The sequence below is a fragment of the Otolemur garnettii genome, unplaced genomic scaffold (assembly GCF_000181295.1).
Source record: "Otolemur garnettii isolate 467f Iridium unplaced genomic scaffold, OtoGar3 scaffold00042, whole genome shotgun sequence".
In the NCBI taxonomy this organism is placed as follows: Eukaryota; Metazoa; Chordata; class Mammalia; order Primates; family Galagidae; genus Otolemur; species Otolemur garnettii.
In genome coordinates, this window is record NW_003852437.1 from 13,413,937 (window position 1) to 13,433,008 (window position 19,072).

At 44.4% G+C, this 19,072-nt stretch overlaps 1 protein-coding gene across 1 annotated transcript in view; it reads left to right on the top strand.

The window, feature by feature from the left end:
* The window catches only part of SLC2A12 (solute carrier family 2 member 12), a 57,732-nt gene that overhangs the window by 18,634 nt on the left and 20,026 nt on the right, over positions 1-19,072 (top strand). Inside the window, 1 exon segment of the mRNA XM_003790314.3 lies at positions 3,646-4,986. Coding sequence (XP_003790362.1) covers positions 3,646-4,986 — 1,341 coding nt within the window.

Consider the following 19,072-nt stretch of genomic DNA (forward strand, 5'->3'; position numbering starts at 1 on the left):
AAAAGCCCTCGGTGGCAAGGACAGTCTTCTTGCAGCTCCCACACCCATTTCCCTACATCCTTACCTCAGTGCCCCCAGGGGCCCTCCAGCACCCCAATGCCCTTGAGAAGGCCTCGCAAAATCTGCCTTCCAAGTGTTTCATTTTCCAAAATCACTAATATCTTCAATAGAATATCAGAGATCAGTTCCTAATTGCCAAAACACACACGAAAATAAACACATCCAACACAGAAAAAATGAACAATCATTAGAGAGGAGAATAACACAATATCCTTATTCAAATGTGAGGATTTGACCTAATTCTCCTTGCCGTGGAGGAATTTATTGTTGAGAATTTTAAGGTCACAACTGGAAGAAGAAAGTGTGGAAACTGACGACATGAATGAATTTATAAGCGAGTACTGTGAAACCGTTTTGCAATTAAAAAAAAAAACAGTACATAACACCTTAGTAGAGATAGCATCAGAATGTTAAGTTTCTTGGAAGCAAGGACCACGTCTGTTTTGTTTAGCTTTACCTAAGAAACACCTGCCTAAGTATTTGTTTTCTGATTAACTAAATAAATTGCTGATTTAATTTCCGTGTAATGGTTTTTTTTGTAGAGACAGAGTCACTTTGTCGCCCTCTGTAAGGTGCTGTAGTGTCACAGCCAGCTCACAGCAACCTCCAACTCCTGGGCTTTGGCGATTCTCTTGCCTCTGCTTCCCAAGTAGCTAGGACTACAGGCACCCGCCACAATGCCTGGCTATTTTTTTGTTGCAGTTTGGCCAGAGCCGAGTTCGAACCCACCACCCTCGGTATGTGGGGCTAGCACCCCACCCACTGAGCCACAGGTGCCGTCCAGTGTAATGGTTTTATTCAAACTGCTTATAAATTAGTTTTATTTATTGTGGAATATTGTGTTTTTATTTATTTGGCCATCTAAACATTCAATGCTTTTTTTTTTCTGGTCTTCCACTTCTCCACCATGATCCTGGAGATGGAAAATACTTTGGATATTTGTGACGGGAAGGGATTTAGATTACCTTTATTTGACCCACTTATTTTACTGGAGCTGAACAGCATTTTTCAGCTGTACCGTACCCCTATTCAAGGCGGAGTTAAATAGCCTTCGCTCGGCCTGGGATAGTTGTGTGCCCTGGCATGTGTTTGTGGCCCATTGGCTTCGTCTCAAGTTCTGCTTTTCCTCCAGCACCTGTGCCCACACGTCTGCTTCTGAATGTTGGACTTGCCCAGGCCCAGTGTTACTGCTGTCTCTCCTTTTCCTTTACTCTGGCTTCCTATGTGATCTTTTCCCATGGTCATGTAGGAGGCCAAGCATATGCTGCTAATTCCTGGATGCCTATCTCCAGCCTTGACCCCCATCTTGAGCTCCAAATCTGTGTATCTACTTGACATTTCCATGTGGATGTCTTACAAAGCAAATAAAGCCTTTTACTAAGTCCATATGGAACTTCTGATTTCCACCTCTGCTCTTATCACCACCCACAGTGGGTCTTTTCCCTAATCTTCCCTGTGTCAGTGCATCCCCCATATAGAGTATAGTACTGGATTTTTTTTTTTTTTTTTTGCAGTTTTTGGCTGGGGCTGGGTTTGAACCCACCACCTTCCACATATGAGGCCGGCGTCCTACTCCTTTGAGCCACAGGCGCCGCCCTTAGAGTGTAGTACTGTAGACAAAGTGTTGATGGTTATAAATCACCCACCCAGCTGCTCAAGCCACAGAGCTATCTTGGGTTCTCACCCACTTCTTATCCTCCATCTCTGATTCATGAGCAAATGTAGTTGTTTTTAGTCCTCAAATAAGTTGTGAATCTGCTTACTTGTTTCCAGTTCCACTCTTAACACCCAAGTCTAAGCTGCCACCACCTCTTGTCCAAACCAAGGCAACAAACTCTTTGCTATTGGTCTTACCCCTTGAAGAACTGGTCTCTATAAAGCAGTGTTCGTAGCCTTTGCACACAAGAAACCAGTAATGCCAATGTCCTCTGCATGTTTTGGTAGGTATCAACCACATGATACTTGAAACACCCTGAGAAGTGTCCCCTCTGTACTGATCCAAATTCACTTTGCACCTCTCCCACCCACCTCTCCAGACTCACTCTGTGCTCTACAGAGTGCTGGCCATCTGACAGTCGCTAACACATGGAGAGAGCTGTCTTGTCCCAAGGCCTGGGAAATTGCTGTCTCCTAGAATCCTCCCCTCTTTGCTATAATCCTTTTTGTTTCTATTTTGACAAGTTACAAACATATAGGAAACATATGTATACCTACTACCAAAAATTAATAACTTTTAACCTATTAACATTGTTCTTTGGATTTTTTTCTTTTTCCTGGGCTTTTTTTTTTTTTTTTTAGACAGAGTCCCACTCACTCTGTCACCTGGGCTAGACAGAGTACAGTGGGGTCATCCTTGCTCACGGCAACCTCAAACTCCTGGGCTCAGCTGATCTTTCTTCTTAGCCTCCTGAGTAGCTGGCACTACACATACCACCATGACTAGCTAAGTTTTCTATTTTTTTGTAGAGCTGGGGGTCTCAGTCTTGCTCAGGCTGGTCTGGAATTCCTGAGCTCAAGTGATCCTTCTGCCTTGGCCTCCCAGAGGGCTAGGGTTATAGGTGTGAGCCACCACACCTGCCCTGCCCGGCCTTTCCTTGGATTTTTTAATTTTTTTAATTTTTTTTAATTTTGAGACAGAGCCTCAAGTTGTTGCCCTGGGTAGAGTGCAGTGGCATCACAGCTCACAGCAACCTCCAACTCCAGGGCTTAAGCAATTCTCTTGCCTCAGCCTCCCACATAGCTGGGACTACAGGTGCCTGCCACATCCTCGGCTATTTTTTTGGTTGTAGCTGTCATTGTTGTTTGGTGGGCCTGGGCTGGATTTGAACCCACCAGTTCTGGTGTATGTGGTTGGCGCCTTAGCCGCTTGAGCCACAGGCAACGAGCCCTTTCCTTGGATTTTAACATTAAAATCCCAATGTAAAGAGGATGGCGAGTGCCTGTGGCTGGTTCCCTACCCTGTATCCCTTTCTCCCTTCCCGGCCCAACCCAACCTTGACGTGGGCCCACCCCACCCTTCCACTGCAGCCAGCTCATGTGCTTCAGCAGCGGCCACTGGTGGCCCAGTTGTGGCTAAGGAGTCATGAGGACGAGTTTCTCAGAAATTGTGTTACACTTTGGCCCAGGCCAGCCCGCAGGGACCCTGTGGCGCTTCCAGAGGCTCCAACCTCTCTCTCCTGCTCTCAATAGTTTGCCTTCAGGGAACTGGAGTGGGACCAGAGGACCCAGGTTCTCTGAATCCCTGCCAAGACCTACACTGAACGACATGCTTGTTTGTTCCGTCTTCGTCCCCTGTCACCTGCTTATCTCATGTAGCCATCTGATCAAAACCAAAACAACATCATAAAAAGAAGGGAACTGGACTTCCTAAATGTCTGCGTTCCTCTCTTCTCCAAAAAGAAAGAACAATGACCTTTCCTTCTCTGTCTAGTCACTTTGTGGCTGGTGTATGATTTTATTATAGTTGTGTGTGTGTGTGTGTGTGTGTGTTTAGACTCAGTGCTCCGAAAGACACATGAGTAAAGTCTCTATTTGGATATAATTTAAAATCTCAGTTCACCTCTCCCTCTCCCTATCTGCTTGCAGGTTGCGGCATGTTCACCTTCCTGTCCTCGGTCACTGCTGCTGTCAGTGGCCTTCTGGTGGGTTATGAACTTGGGATCATCTCTGGGGCCCTGCTTCAGATCAAAACCTTATTGGCCCTGACCTGCCAGGAGCAGGAGATGGTGGTGAGCTCCCTCCTCATCGGGGCCTTCTTTGCTTCGCTCATTGGAGGGGTCCTGATAGACAGGTACGGACGAAGGCTAGCCATCATCTTGTCGTCCTGCCTGCTGGGACTGGGCAGCCTCGTGTTGATACTCAGCCTGTCGTATACGCTTCTCATAGTGGGACGCATCGCCATAGGGGTTTCCATCTCACTCTCTTCCATCGCCACCTGTGTTTACATCGCAGAGATTGCTCCTCAACACAGAAGGGGCCTTCTGGTGTCCCTGAATGAGCTGATGATTGTCACTGGCATTCTTTTGGCCTATATTTCAAATTATGCCTTTGCCAATGTTTCCCATGGCTGGAAGTATATGTTCGGTCTGGTTATTCCCTTGGGAGTTCTGCAAGCCATCGCCATGTACTTTCTTCCCCCAAGCCCTCGGTTTCTGGTGATGAAAGGACAAGAGGAAGCTGCCAGCAAGGTGCTTGGAAGGTTAAGAGCAATCTCAGACACAGCCGAGGAACTCACTCTCATAAAGTCCTCCCTCAAAGATGAATATCAGTATAGTTTTTGGGATCTGTTTCGTTCAAAGGACAACATGAGGACCCGAATCATCATAGGCCTAACATTGGTATTTTTTGTCCAAATCACTGGCCAGCCAAACATATTATTCTATGCATCGACGGTTTTGAAGTCTGTGGGCTTTCAAAGCAATGAGGCAGCCAGCCTCGCCTCCACTGGGGTTGGGGTCGTCAAGGTCGTTAGCACCATCCCTGCTACTCTTTTTGTGGACCACGTGGGCAGTAAAACCTTCCTCTGTGTCGGCTCCTCTGTGATGGCGGCTTCACTGGTGACCATGGGCATCGTGAATCTCAACATCCACGTGAACTTCACCCATATCTGCAGAAGCCAGAGTCCTGCCAACCACACCCTGGATGCGCCTGGGCTTTACGGACCAGGAAACCTGTCAGCCGCCAACCATAGTCTGAGAGAGCACTTTAGAGACTTCACTTTCCAGAGCAGAAGCTCACTCATGCCCGTAAGACAGGAGGTGGAGAAGAGCGAGGAGACAACCTCAGCAGCCTTACTCAGTGCGGGGCTAAGCCACACCAAACACCCGATAGTCACAGAGCCCTCGGATGTCCCAGCTTTTTTGAAATGGCTGTCCTTAGCCAGCTTGCTTGTTTATGTGGCTGCTTTTTCCATTGGTCTGGGACCAAGTAAGTACTTTATTTTTTCTTCCTTCCCTCTGTCCCCTTATGAATGTTAAAGTATTGCCCTTGACCACCCAGAGCATCCATTGCTGTAGTACCTAGTAGAGGAAAGAGCTAGAAGCAAGTGAGGGGTACTATTGGTCATTGCAAAGTATGCTTGGCTTACATCTGCTTTTGAAAAGTGCAGGTCTAGTATTTAACTGAAGACTAAGTTCCCCATTTTCTGTCATGTGAGGCTCCTTTGACTCCAAAAGACTGGGGATGAACCAGACTTGAAAATACATTTATTGTCCGAGGTTGTTGTTTTATGAAAGTAAAGTTTACTGGGGTAACATTTTCTTTCCTCTCATCACTGAGTTTCTTCCCAGGAGGAAGAAAAGGCAAGCCGAATCATGTTTGGATTGGATGCATTTCAGTGATAGTGACCAAGGAGGGAACTGGGAGTTGAGAAGAAGGAGGCAGGCATTCTGGGAGGCTGAGGCAGGTGGATTGCCCGAGCTCAGGAGTTTGAGACTAACCTGAGCAAGAGCAAGACCCTGTCTCTAAAAATAGCTGGGTGTTGTGGAGGGTGCCTATAGTCCCAGCTACTTGGGATGCTGAAGCAGGAGGATTGCTTGAACCCAAGAGTTTGAGGTTGCTGGCTTGGCACCTGTGGCTCAAGTAGCTAAGGCGCCAGCCATGTACACCCAAGGTGGCGGGTTCGAATCCAGCCTGGGCCTGCCAAACAACAATGACGGCTGCAACCAAAAAATATTAGCCAGGCGTTGTGGCGGATGCCTGTGGTCCCAGCTACTCAAGAGGCTGAGGCAGGAGACTGGCTTGAGCCCAGGAGTTGGAGGTTGCTGTGAGCTGTGATGCCACGGCACTCTATCCAGGGCGACAGCTTGAGTCTCCTGTCTCAAAAAAAAAAAAAAAAGAGTTTGAGGTTGCTATGAGCTATGACACTATGGCACTCTGCCGAGGGCAACAAAGTGAAACTTTTGTCTTAAAAAAAAAGGAGAGAAAAAGGGTGCATTCTTCTTCTTCCTCTCGCTCCTCTTCTCCTCCTCCTCCTCCTTCTTCACAAGAGTAACCTCTCAGGGCACTTTATTACCCATCACACAAGAGAATGGGAGTCTAGTTACTCACATTCAACACAGGGCAAATAATCCTCCAGGAGATAGCTACAAGGTGGTTTCATTTTATATAGCCAGTCTGCTCCAATGCCAAAGTTTACTTTTTTTTTTTTTTTTTTTTTTTGAGACGGAGCCTCAAGCTGTCCCCCTGGGTAGAGTGCCGTGGCATAGCTCACAGCAACCTCCAGCTCCTGGGCTCAAGCGAGTCTCCTGCCTCCCCCTCCCAAGTAGCTGGGACCACAGGCGCCCGCCACAACGCCTGGCTATTTTTTTTTTCGGTTGCAGCCATCATTGTTGTTTGGCGGGCCGGGCTGGATTCAAACCCGCCACCTTAGGTGTATGTGGCTGGCGCCTTAGCCACTTGAGCCACAGGTACAGAGCCCAATGCCAAAGTGTAAATAGTCCTTTTGAGCAAACTCTCTCAGAGATGCATTTGCTAAAATAACTTGCTTGTTGCAGGACTCTCGTGTGTTAGCCTAACGCCCGTAGTCTGAAACCTCTGGAGGGAGGTTGTGAAGGTTCCCTGTACACCTGAAAACAAAGGGCACAAAAATCAAATATATTCTCTCTCTAGCACCTCCACTTCCTCCTTCCACGTCGCTCCCTCCGCCTCTCCTTTGTTCTGCTCCCTCCCTTTCCCTTTCTTTCTCAGTCCCTCCCTCTCTGTTACAGAGCTGGTTTTGAAACTTGTTGGCAAGGATCAAGGAGGCAAACGAATTGGTTCAAGTAAAGGGAAGCATTGGAGGCTGAGGGTCAGTGAGAAGATACAGGCTGTGCTGAAGACGGAATCTGATGGAGAAACGTAGGGCTCTGGTATCTAGAGCTTCTAAAAGAAGGCCACGTGAGCTGGCTTTAGCTGCCTATTGCTAGCTCCTAACTCGCCATGCAGGTGATAGGCACTGCAACACTGATTTTTTAATAACCAAGAACTGGGGAGACCGTAATCAACAAGATGAACATGGTCCCTGTCTTCTGGGAGAGGGCCATTGAATGGTCTGAGCTGCACTCTCCCTGTCTGCTTCTTTCTGGTCAACAGCCAGCAGGTTTGGCCTACTTAGGGCCAGTTCATTCATTAATGACTGACTTGCACATGGTTGATACGGCCCCTCCCAATCCAATTCTGCCTCCTCATTTTTCAGCTTCTACACCCAGTTAGGAGCCAACACAGTTAGTTCTTAGATATTGACTTGTTCAAATTCCAGTGGGGAGGTGAGTGAGGAGGGAGGATCCCATCAACCCTGCTCTTTGCTATGCCAGTCAGAGGTAGAAGTTCAGGCCTGATGACCTGTGGCAAGATTGGGTCATCTGGTCCAAAACATGGATGACCAAAGCTGGCCTTCCTCTGCATGACGAGGATATATTTCCCCATGTAAGGCTGTGGATGGGCAGAGAGTAAGCATCACGACGCCACTGGCCTCTGATCACTCTGTCTTGGTCCTGACACTTGGTTCTGCTTGTTAAGACTTGACAGTGATAACTATCATGGAGACAGGTTTCTACCATTATCTCAGGATTCACTTATCTTTGTTGTGTATCTGTGAGATACTCACGTGCTACTCTGATATTTTGAGCTAATGAAACTTGAGCCAGCATCTTCTTTACAACTTTATTTCAAGAAATTCTTTAAAGGCTATCAGAAGGGTAAGACATGGATGTTGTCTTGTACCCAGGAACAACTTAACCTCACTTGTGAAATATTTCTACATGAATAATTACGTAAGTTTTCCTCACGTGATAAGCTTCAGGTGGTAGTAATTGTTCCACTGCTTCCTTTGCCAGCATCTTTTTCCCCCTATAGAGTCATCATTAAATTAAAAAGATTTCCTTTTCACATCAATTTCCTTAATCCAATCTTTTAAAATATTAATAATTAACTAAGAATTTAAGAAAAAGTGTGCAAAGAGAAAAGGTCTTTCTTGGTGTTGATAGTAAATGTTAATTATTTTTAGCTTGGGCCCCTTCCTTTTAATTCAGAGAACCTCTCAGGATGAATGAGTTTTATGCTGTGGTTGTATATACGTGTTATCATACGGAGACATTGATCTTAAACTTCCTGGACTCATTCATGGTCAGAGTCCATTCAACCTCCAAACCTTCTCTCTTTAGATTTTGGGTAATTTTGAAAAATGCAGCAAATCCTATGTTTCAGGACAATATCCTTTATTTCAGTCTCTAACATATCTTTTAATTCCTTATTGTATTGGCTCAGTGCCTGTAGCTCAGCAACTAGGGTGCTGGCCTCATGCACGGGGGCTAGTGGGTTCAAAGCCGGCCCAGGCCTACTGAACAACAATGACAACTACCACAAAAAAATAGCCAGGTGTTGTGGCAGATGCCGGCAGTCCCAGCTACTTGGGAGGCTGAGGCAAGAGAATCCCTTAAGCCCAGGAGTTTGAGGTTGTGAGCTGTGACACCACAACACTCTCCCAAGGGTGATGGAGTGAGACTCTGTCTCAAAACAAACAAACAAACAAAAAAACACCTTATTGTATTAGAGCAAGAGTTTCCTGTTTGGGGAAACTGAATTGACTTTGGAAGAAATTACTGAAAAAATAGCCAGGTGTTGTGGCAGGTGCAGCTACTTGGGAGGCTAGGCAAGAGAATCGCTTAAGCCTAAGAGTTTGAGGTTGCTGTGAGCTGTGACACCACAGCATTCTACCAAGGATGACGTAGTCAAAAAAAAAAAAAAAAAAAAGACTTAGTCTCAGCTGGGCGTGGTGGTTCATGCCTGTAATCGTAGCACTCTGGGAGGCCAAGGTGGGTGAATTGCCTGAGCTCACAGGTTCTAGTCCAGCTTGAGCCAGAGTGAGACCTCTGTCTCTAAAAATGCAGGGCATTGTGGCAGGTGCCTATAGTCCCAGCTACTTGGGAGTCTGAGGCAAGAGAATTGCTTGAGCCCAGGAGTTTAAGGTTGCTGTGAGCTATGACACCATGGCACTCTACAAAGGGCAACAAAGTAAGACTGTCTCAAAAAAAAAAAAAAAGACTTAGTCTTTCTTTTTCTTTTTTGATTTCTTTTTATTTTTTTAATAGCTAAAACAAGTTAGACATTACTTTCTCTCTAACTTAACAGATGGAGCTGGAGAGTTCTGGATTTTTCTGGATCAGGCACCTGAAGCTTATAGTTTCCCCAGACCTTATGTTAGCAGTGCTTTATTTTTTTTTTTCAGCCAATACTTTAATATTGGTTTCTAGTCTATCATGATGACTATTTTAAAATAGCGAATTTTAAAATGAATTTTAAAATTTCATCATTCTTTCCTGATAGCTAAGGTCCCTTGAAAATAAGTAAAGCTCACAAAATGCAGTAAATTAAAGGGAGGTCAGGTATAGAAAGGCCTTGGGTAATCTGTAGACAGTGTGAGCCATTGCACCAGGGAAGCAGAACCACCGTGAGTGATACGGCTATGCGATTTCTTATAGAGATGAGATACTGCACAGTTGTGCAGAGAGAAGCTGAGACAGCAAAGGTCTGCAAGAGGATGAAGGCGGGCAGGGCGGAGGGAGTTTGTTAGCCAGGGTCACAAAGGGAAGCTGGGGAAGCTGTCTGTAGACAGCTGCTCTTTCTGCCTTTGGTCCCGTCCTAAAGCCTCTGCAGGACAGCGGGGCAGACAGGAGGAAAGGCTGGACTCAGAGCAGGGGGAGCCAAAGACAGCGGACCCCAGGCCTCTCAACCACATCCAAAGAGGAGGCCGCCTACAGAAAAACAGCTGCCTTCTCCAAGAGCTCTGACAAGGTGCCTAGTACTTGGGGAAGTTGCAGGAGATCTGGACAAACTCACTGCACTCCCAGCCCAATAAAGAGAACCAGCGCTCAGCAAGGAGGTGCACGATCTACCGTGGTGGCGGGTGGGGGCTGCACCGACCTCTCAAGCATAGGGCTGGTGTCACTTTGGCTTTCCAAATCTCACAAATCCTGCCAAACCTAATTCAGAACGACACAGGGAAGGGAATTCTGGGAAATGTAGTTCCATCTTACAAACCCCCTCATTAATGAACTTTGGACTAAGAATAAAATGAATATGAAAAAAATACGTATTTCAAAAGGTCGAGGGCTCTGAATTCAGTCTTCCATTTCTGTGATAGACTTAAAAGAACAATTAAAGTGCTGATTATTAAAATATATAACTAGCTTCCATGTCATCTCCTTCTCTAAAAGGAGATGACATCATTCCATTAATGTCTTTTGGCTTTTTGCTTCTTTAGCTATAAAACTGAAAACAACTCCCCTGCTAATGCATCACAGAGGCTTTCAGGTTCATTTTCTCAGGAACTTTAAGTGTCTGTTGAGCTGATAATTGTCGCTTGTCTTTAGTTCCATCATCTCACATGATTTCTGTTTTTTTTCCCAATGAGCATTAGATTTTTCCACTTCGATTTGTCCCTGCCAGCCACACACAGCAGCCCAAGGCTGAGTTACTTTCCCCCTATTGTAGGGCTTTTTGCCACTTCCCTCCCTCTTCCAGGGCCTGGTCATTCTTACAGCCAGTCAGGGCTGATGCTCTGGGGCTTTTCCCCAATTCACTTAGTGACCACAGGCTCTTGGATTTTCTCTCACACATGGCTCCTGTGTGTATCGTTTCCTTCCTATTTCTGCCATCTCAGGCTACCCGTTACGATTTCCTTCCTACGTTACTGGGAGTCCAGTGGTCCTTATTCTTTCCACGTCCTGCTGATGCTCCTGTGTCTTCCAGACTAGTGTCAATCTAAAAAAGAGTGACAGAGACTGACTCTCCCCAGGAAAAGAGTTCCATCGGGAATAGCAAACCCAGGATACTGTGCTATATTGGAGCATAGGCACGTCCAGGGGGTGGGGGCAAAGGGGAAGCTTTTAAACACAAAAAGGAAATCCACATAAGTTATAACCAAAGGTTACAAAGACCACAGGTTACACTGTTACCGGACTTGGTGTTAGCTCATTGATTGAGAAAGCCCTTAGCTAAGGTAGTCTCCTTCTATAAGCAAATTATCTGGAATGCTGAACTCTTGGTCAAGTCCTTGTGATAAATCCGTTACAGGGAAACACATAGTAAGTACCCAATCTCTGCAAGAAGGTCAGTTTCACACCTGTGTGAGAGAGCTCCTTCCTTCACACCCTCTCCAATTTTGTTAGGCTTTTGACATAAATGACTTCATTTTGGTACTATTAACTTTCACACTAGTAGTCCTCAAATACTGTCTTCCTCATATCACTAAAGTTCATAAACCTTCCACACCTTCCTACTTTCTTTTCTTTTCTTTTTTTTCCATGCCTTTCTACTTTCTCCCACATCATAGAAATGATGAAGTATTCAAAATGAAAAGATTAGGAATCATCTAGTCCAACATTTTTTTTTTTTTTTTCAGTTTTTGGCCAGGGCTGAGGTTTGAACCCACCACCTCTGGCATATGGGGCTGGCGTCTACTCCTTTGAGCCACAGGCGCCACTCCTAGTCCAACATTTTTTGTATTAAAGAAAAGAAACAAGAAGCTCCCAGACATTGAGGTCACACAGCTTTAGGTGTAGAGTCTCAGGCATCTTCAAGCTACTTCCATGTTCTTTCTACCACTTTTATTACACAGCTGTGAAGGAAAAACTCTGCCTGGTTTTCAGGGCCCTCCATCATCTCACCCCACTTCCCAGGGCATCTACACGACTCCGGGGACACTGTTTACATTGTGGTCCAGGGAGGTGTGCTTCAGAGCCGACATTGCTGTAGAAGTACATCAGGATGCCATGTGCAGACAAAGTGAATGGTGCCCCCTGGTACTGTGCTTTGGAGCGATACTCCACCTACCTGGCCATCTCCATTTCCCACTGCTCCACACCCAAGTCAGTACATTCAAAACCCCTCCTTCTCTACTCCATCCCAATTCTTCCTATCTTTGAGGCCTAATGAAAGTTTCATGTCCTCTCCAAGTTCCCTCCATTCCTCAGAGGTCTTTGTTTGTATGAACTACGAGTGTGTTTCAAGTGTAGAGTAATTCACTTTTGAGCTACAAAGAGCCTAAATTTAAAATCAGAAAACCCGGGTTCTAATCCCAACCCTTCTATCTACTGGCTGTGTGATCTTTTTTTTTTTTGAGACAGAGCCTCAAGCTGTCGCCCTGGGTAGAGTGCTGTGGCATCACAGCTCACAGCAACCTCCAACTCCTGGGCTCAAGCGAGTCTCCTGCCTCAGCCTCCCAAGAGGCAGGGACTACAGGCGCCCACCACAACGCCTGGCTATTTTTTGGTTGCAGCCGTCATTGTTGTTTGGCGGGTCCGGGCTGGATTCAAACCCGCCAGCTCAGATGTATATGGCTGGCGCCTTAGCTGGTTGAGCCACAGGCGCCAAGCCGTTTTTAATCTACAAAATGAGCATAATAATACCCGCACAGTCTCCCAGAATACAGGTGCATGCATGCCCAATGAGCTAATGCACGTGAGAGTGTTCTGGATGCAGTAGAGTGTGATAGGAATGTACGTGACAGGGCAATGACACATCTCGTCCTTAGCAATAGCGTATTGCTTCTGTATGTTTGTTTTGGTCGTTAAGCCAGAATATAGTTAGTTACTAGACTGTAAGTGTTTTGAAGAAGGAAATGACATGTCATATTTTTTCTTTCTGTCCCTTAAAATGAACACTGCATAAGTCTGTTTAAAAGTCATGCTGGGTTACATTTGTATCCCTAAGTGGGGAGGGGAAAAGACTTCAGATACGATGCAGTCGTAGGAAAGACCTCAAAGTGGGCTTCTTTACCGTGTCAGGCCAGGGAGTGGGCAGGCTGAGGACTGAGAAAGCTACAAACACTGGGCTGCCAAACAAGCTCCTGCTAGACTCCGTCATGACGCTTTTTCCAGAACAATCCATCACTTGGATGCAATGTTTTAAAATCTCTTTTTGCTTTTGCCTGTAGGAAAAGATGCTGGAGATTTAGTAATGTTCAGGAACAATTCGTAGGATGCATTTAGACTTTTTCTTTGTTGTGTTACAAACAGTAATTTGGGAAATTTGGACCCAGATTATCTAAAAGTGGTTCTGCATTTCTTTGGACACTTGTGCTGTTTGCTACAACATGGAGGAGAGAGTCTTTATGCGAACTTCTTAGACCAAAAGCAACACCAGTGATGTGGGCAATGTCGGTGTCGAAGGAGGCTTGGGTGTGTGAAAGGGAAGTAGTCTTACATCTTGTGACTTGTCAAACTTGTCATTGCACTTCTTTTTTTTTTTTTTTTTTTTTTGAGACAGTGCCTCAAGCTGTCCCCCTGGGCAGAGTGCTGTGGCATTACAGCTCACAGCAACCTCCAACTCCTGGGCTCAAGCGAGTCTCCTGCCTCTGTCTCCCAAGTAGCTGGGACCACAGGCGCCCGCCACAACGCCCGGCTATTTTTTGGTTGCAGCCCTCATTGTTTGGCGGGTCCGGGCTGGGGATTTGAACCCGCCACCTTAGGTGTATGTGGCTGGCGCCTTAGCCGGTTGAGCTATAGGCGCTGAGCCGTCATTGCACTTCTAAGGATGGACCTGGCTACTCACACACGAGGCCAGGAGGTGGTCAGAGGCACAAACCAAACCCCCCCTTTCCCCTGTAAAGAGAACCATCATTTTACATCTGTGGCTTGGGGCTGTGGACTCTCCTGGTGATTTTAGGAGAGATCTCAATAATTATTCTTTTTCTTCTTGCTAAGAGTCAAACATCCCTCTTCATATTCACACTGTAGTTTCTTTTTTTTTTTTTTTTTTTACAGTTTTTTTGGCCAGGGCTGGGTTTGAACCTCCCACCTCCAGCATATGTGGCCAGCACCCTACTCCTCTGAGCCACAGGCGCCACCCTAGTTTCTTTTTCTTTCATAAAGAAAATAGTATCATGGTAATTCCATTTCAGTCCTCAAGATTATATTCTGGGGTATTTGTAAATTGTATAAACTAGTTGGGGTTTAAAGAAGATTATTATTAGGAGCGAGCTTTTTATTACAGATCTTAAATGCATCATAAAACTTAGCAACCTGATGTGATTATTGTTCAGGTATTTCCTTTAGAGAGTTTATTGCTTGGACAACAAGCAAACCCTTTGTATAAACAGAGGGTATAAAGGAAAAAGTACTTGCTGTTCTAAAGTAAAATCGAAAGTTAAGATTAAGCCATCCTATTAGACCTTCTTAAATATGGATTGGCTTGGAACAACATTCCTTAATTGTGTTAGATCACAGCATGATTTTCTTCTGCCAGGAAAAGATTTCAGTTCTTAGGTTAAAGTGTGTGCCCTACATCATTGTACTTTCTGGTCCTCTGTTTCTCTAGTTATAATATGATGGTATTGCCCTGGAATCTAGAATTCAGGAGGAGCATAAATTTTGTACTGCGTTATCTTATGTGCTTCATTTTATGCATTTAAAATAGTATTCCAAAGAGGAGTTCATAAGCTTCACCAGCCTACTGAAGGGGTCCGTGGCCTCAAAGAGGTTAAGATCTCGTCTGCCATTTTTCTGTAACTAACAATAAAACTCTTCCACCAAGTGAAACTAGCATATATACTCCATTTGCTTACTAAAGACTTTTACTAAACATTCTATTGCCCATATCTTATCTTTCACTTCAAGATATATTCAAAATCTTAACCTGACCCTCTGCTATGTTTCTGAGGTGGTCCTGATCATCACTTTAGCTTTCAATAATAGAGAATTTTTTCCATTGTGATTCAGGCTTTAGTAGCATAGAATCACAGATCTTTTTTTTGTTGTTGTTGTTAGATAATCTTAACGCTGTTGCCCACACTAGAGTGCCATGGCCACAGCCTAGCTCACCACAAGTGATCCTCCTGCTTCAGCCTCCCAAGTAGCTGGGGCTACAGGCATGCCCCACCACACCAGCTAATTTTTCTATTTTTAATAGAGATGGGGTCTTGTTATTGTTCAGAGCTGATCCTGGACTCCTGAGCTCAAGGGACCCTCCCCCTTCGGCCTCTCAGAGTGCTAGGATTACAGGCCTGAGTCACCCAGCCAGAGTCACCTATCCTTGACAGTGTGAGGACATAGGGCCACATGAAGATTTCTCTTCTCATGCTTCACAGGTAAAGTCAAGATAAGACCCAAGACGTAACGTTATTATCTCGTGAGTTAATTTGAGGTGATACTGTATAGAAACCCAGTCATTCTTAAATAGCCACTGTCACTCAGAAAAACATATGTGACTGTTTTTTCCACAGTATTTATTAAGGCTTTTTTTAAACCCAAATTCACGTGTTTGTAAATTAATTAATCTTTTCTTCTGTCTCATGATTAATATCTTTTCATTTTGATGAGATGGAAGGAATATTTTCCAAGGCCACACATTAAGCTAGGTAATGAGGCCGTGACTGTCACCCCTCGGCTACCTTTGTACTTATATCTTCCATGGAATCTCACACTGATGGCCAAATGACAGATGACACCGAGTAACCTCCCTTGATCTCTTCCACAAACTCAAATAGGCAGGAATTCCAGTAAGAGCATCTTGGCGTGACCGAGAAGAAATCAAGGGAGAAAGCAATGGGGATTCATCATCACTCCCGCTACTCACCCAGCGAGTGCCTCTCACTCACCCTCGGCACACTGGGCACAGTACCTCTTGCTGGAAATTCGGGAATGGATGAGAAAGATCCATGCCCCACCTTCATGCAGCTAGTGATGGGAACAGGCAATAAGCAAAACCATGAACACAGCTACAATACAGTTTCACAAGAGAGAAGTAGGCTGGGCACCCTTAGCTCAATGGTTAGACTGCCGGCCCTGTGGACTGGCCCTTTGAACCCGGATAGCGCCTGCTAAATAAAGAAACAAACAAAAAACCAAAAGAGAGAAGTCTTAAAATTTTAAGTGGAGGTAAGAGTGGTTAAAAAAAATAAAGGAGGGAAAGTGAAAGAGCACGCTTGGAGGAAGGTTATTCAGATAGGCTGGGGTTTGTGAGGTGGTGCCCTTGGGCCAACATATGTAGAAAGGCAGTGTGAAGACCTAAGAGGAGGTCTTAGAGGGCTGACAGCAGGCCATGTAACCTTGAGAAGAACCATGAGAAATCTGCAGTGTTTGAATTTGGACCAGGTAGTGGCATCAGACTGGCCTTGAACCTTAGCTACACCGTGTAGGACTTTGGGTGAGTCAGTGAATCTCTCTGGGCTTCAGTTTTCTTATCTAAAAAATGGGGCAATGGTATCCACCTCACAGGATAATTGTGGAGTGAAGCACCTTGGATAAAGTGTGCCTAGTTCAGTGCCTGGCAATCAGTATGGACTCAGCACACTCAGTCATTATTATTATTAAATGTCTGAGTGTGGTGTCGATGTGAGCAGGATAGTTCTGATAAAGCCGACAACAACCTCATCAGACACTCTGCGTACACCACTCTCAGGCACACAGGAAATGCCTCAATTCCTATGTTGGTTTATGATGCCTTGGCCACACTCCCCACCCTCTATATGATGGGCCAGCTGTGCGAAGACAGCAGAGACTGGCTTTGGGAGGTCTGGTTCAATCCTGGGTCACCTATAGTCAAGAAGGCTTCCAGGAAACCAGACACGTTTTATAGAAAATCATGAATCCTTAGTAAAAAGGTAAAGGTGTGATTTAGGTCAAGAAACACTCAAATGTCCACTTTTCTAAGTTGGTGCAACTAATTTAGACTAGATGTCCCACACAAGCACAAATTCTGCCCTGTTCACTATGGCTTCCTCAGGCCTCACTTGCGGTCCGGCTCATAGTAGGGGTGCAATAAATATTTGTTGGGTGAAACAAAAATTCTTTCTCTCAGTTTCTGGAATGGAGGACAGCTCTCTAGATGGGGGCTGATATATCTTTTTGTCTGGTATGAATCTGACCCAATACCAGGTGAATGTGGTTTGTGTGGAACTCTATGCACATGTGACCAAAAATTATATACTTTTCAACATTTGATAACTAAGCAAGGTTCGTGTTTTAAATTGACTAAAATTAGAGCTATTTTAAAACTTTATGGGGTTAGACAAAATGTTTATGTCTATATTTCCCATTTTTTTCCTCCAAATATTAGACCCAGCCAGCCCTGAAAAAAAACAACAAAGGTTGCGATGAACTGTACCATGGGATAATTACTCCTACCTTGGTTTGATAACTGAATGCATTTAAATTCTTTACAAAAAAGACTTGAGACAGTTTCTTCATATTGTACGAAGAGAAATACAAGGAAATCTAAACCGGGAATTTTTGAGGGGGGTGTTTTTGCTTATCTAATTAGCATTAAAGCTTATAGAAATATTTCAATGGATTAGTTTAGGCTTAAGAATCACATTAAATCCCTAGGATGTGAATGGGCCTGCCAAACTTAATAATAGAAAAATCATACTGTAAGCCACAAGTAACCAAACTGTCAATAACTGGCAAGCTACCAAGTTAGCCTGTTGCAGTTTCGTGGATGATGACAAAGGCATCCGACTCCGGTCAGAGACAAGGGGCAGTTGTTATTCATACAGTAGCAGCAGCCAGAATAGCAGCATTTGCTCCACTGGCCCAAGCCCCAACGTGAAGAGGGCCCAGTGACACCCACACATACTGGTTGGTTTTATAAGATGGAACATCAAGTTAGGGAACCAAAATCTTTTATAATAGACAATAATCCAGCCTGATTTCTTTTCTCTAGGGGGACGTTATCTTTAATGGACCGTAAACAAACTTGCCCTTAGCTCCAGAGGGAGACACTAATCTCTGTCTTCCAAGTCTGTTTGTTTTAAAAACATCTTTGAAAAGACAATTTGGCACAAAGACAGTGCCCTTGCTCTCAAGACAGGACAAAGTATGGGAGATCCAGGAAGAATTAACTCCCAACCCAAATATCCTAAAACTCAAATATCTTCTTTTTTGTTCTAAAGAAGAAAACTAGAATTTTTAAAAACTCAAAGACCATAGAGACTGTTTTGCTGTTTTATGGAGCTGTGCCAGCCTTTTGAAGGATGAGTATCAGTCCCAAGCGCATGAATGATCTGCCATGCGGGATTACTTAATTTAGATTTAAACAAACAACTCTGGCTCTTAAAAAAAAAAGTGCTCATGTGATATTTACACAAATAAGGATTATAACAATTGTAGGGATTCAGAAAAGCAAGTTCTAATTTAGAAGTTTATTTAACTGCTTCAGCTCAAGATGTGCCAGGTTTAAGATAAAGAGGCCTACTTTCCAGAAGCACATCAGATGTTTCAAAAAGGAGATTTTGATATTCTTCGTATTTCTTCTGAGGCTCCAGTCCCCTACTATTCAGAACCATCAGAGTCAAAGTCTTTTTTTTTGAGACAGAGTCTTACTATGTTGCCCTGGGTAGAGCGCCATGGTGTCACAGCTCATAGCAACCTCGAATTCTTGGCCTTAAGCAATTCTCTTGCCTCAGCCTCTTGAATAGTTGGGATTACAGGCGCCCACTACAACGCCCAGATATTTCATTTGTTTGTTGTTGTTGTTGTAGTTATTGTTTTTATCACCAATAGTCATACAAACACTGCTCTTTTTCCCAATTAATTAAGTTAAAGGTCATTTTGATTGATTAAAATGGTGAATCATTTGGTCATCTGGTGTAAGCCATTAAAATAATGCAAAGTAGATGAAAAATGGTATCCACATGGTTCTATAGTGACTTTGCATCCAAACAACCTAGAAAAAATTCAGAGAAATATGTGCACTTAGCTAATTAAATCCCATTTTCCTTTTTGGTGTCAGATGATGCAACCGTAGTTTTCAACAGAACCAGAGTTTGAAACTGCATTTTTATGGCCTGAGCACAACTAAACACAGTGAAATGACACCATCAATTCTGTCACCATCGGCAACTGCCCACATAATACATTAATGTTTAACTTACCTCTCAGTCTAATACTGTGATCATAGTTCTCTGGTTTTGAAAATGATATTATTTATTTATTTATTTATTTTTTTTTTTGAGACAGAGCCTCAAGCTGTCCCCCTGGGTAGAGTGCCATGGCATTACAGCTCACAGCAGCCTCCAACTCCTGGGCTCAAGCGA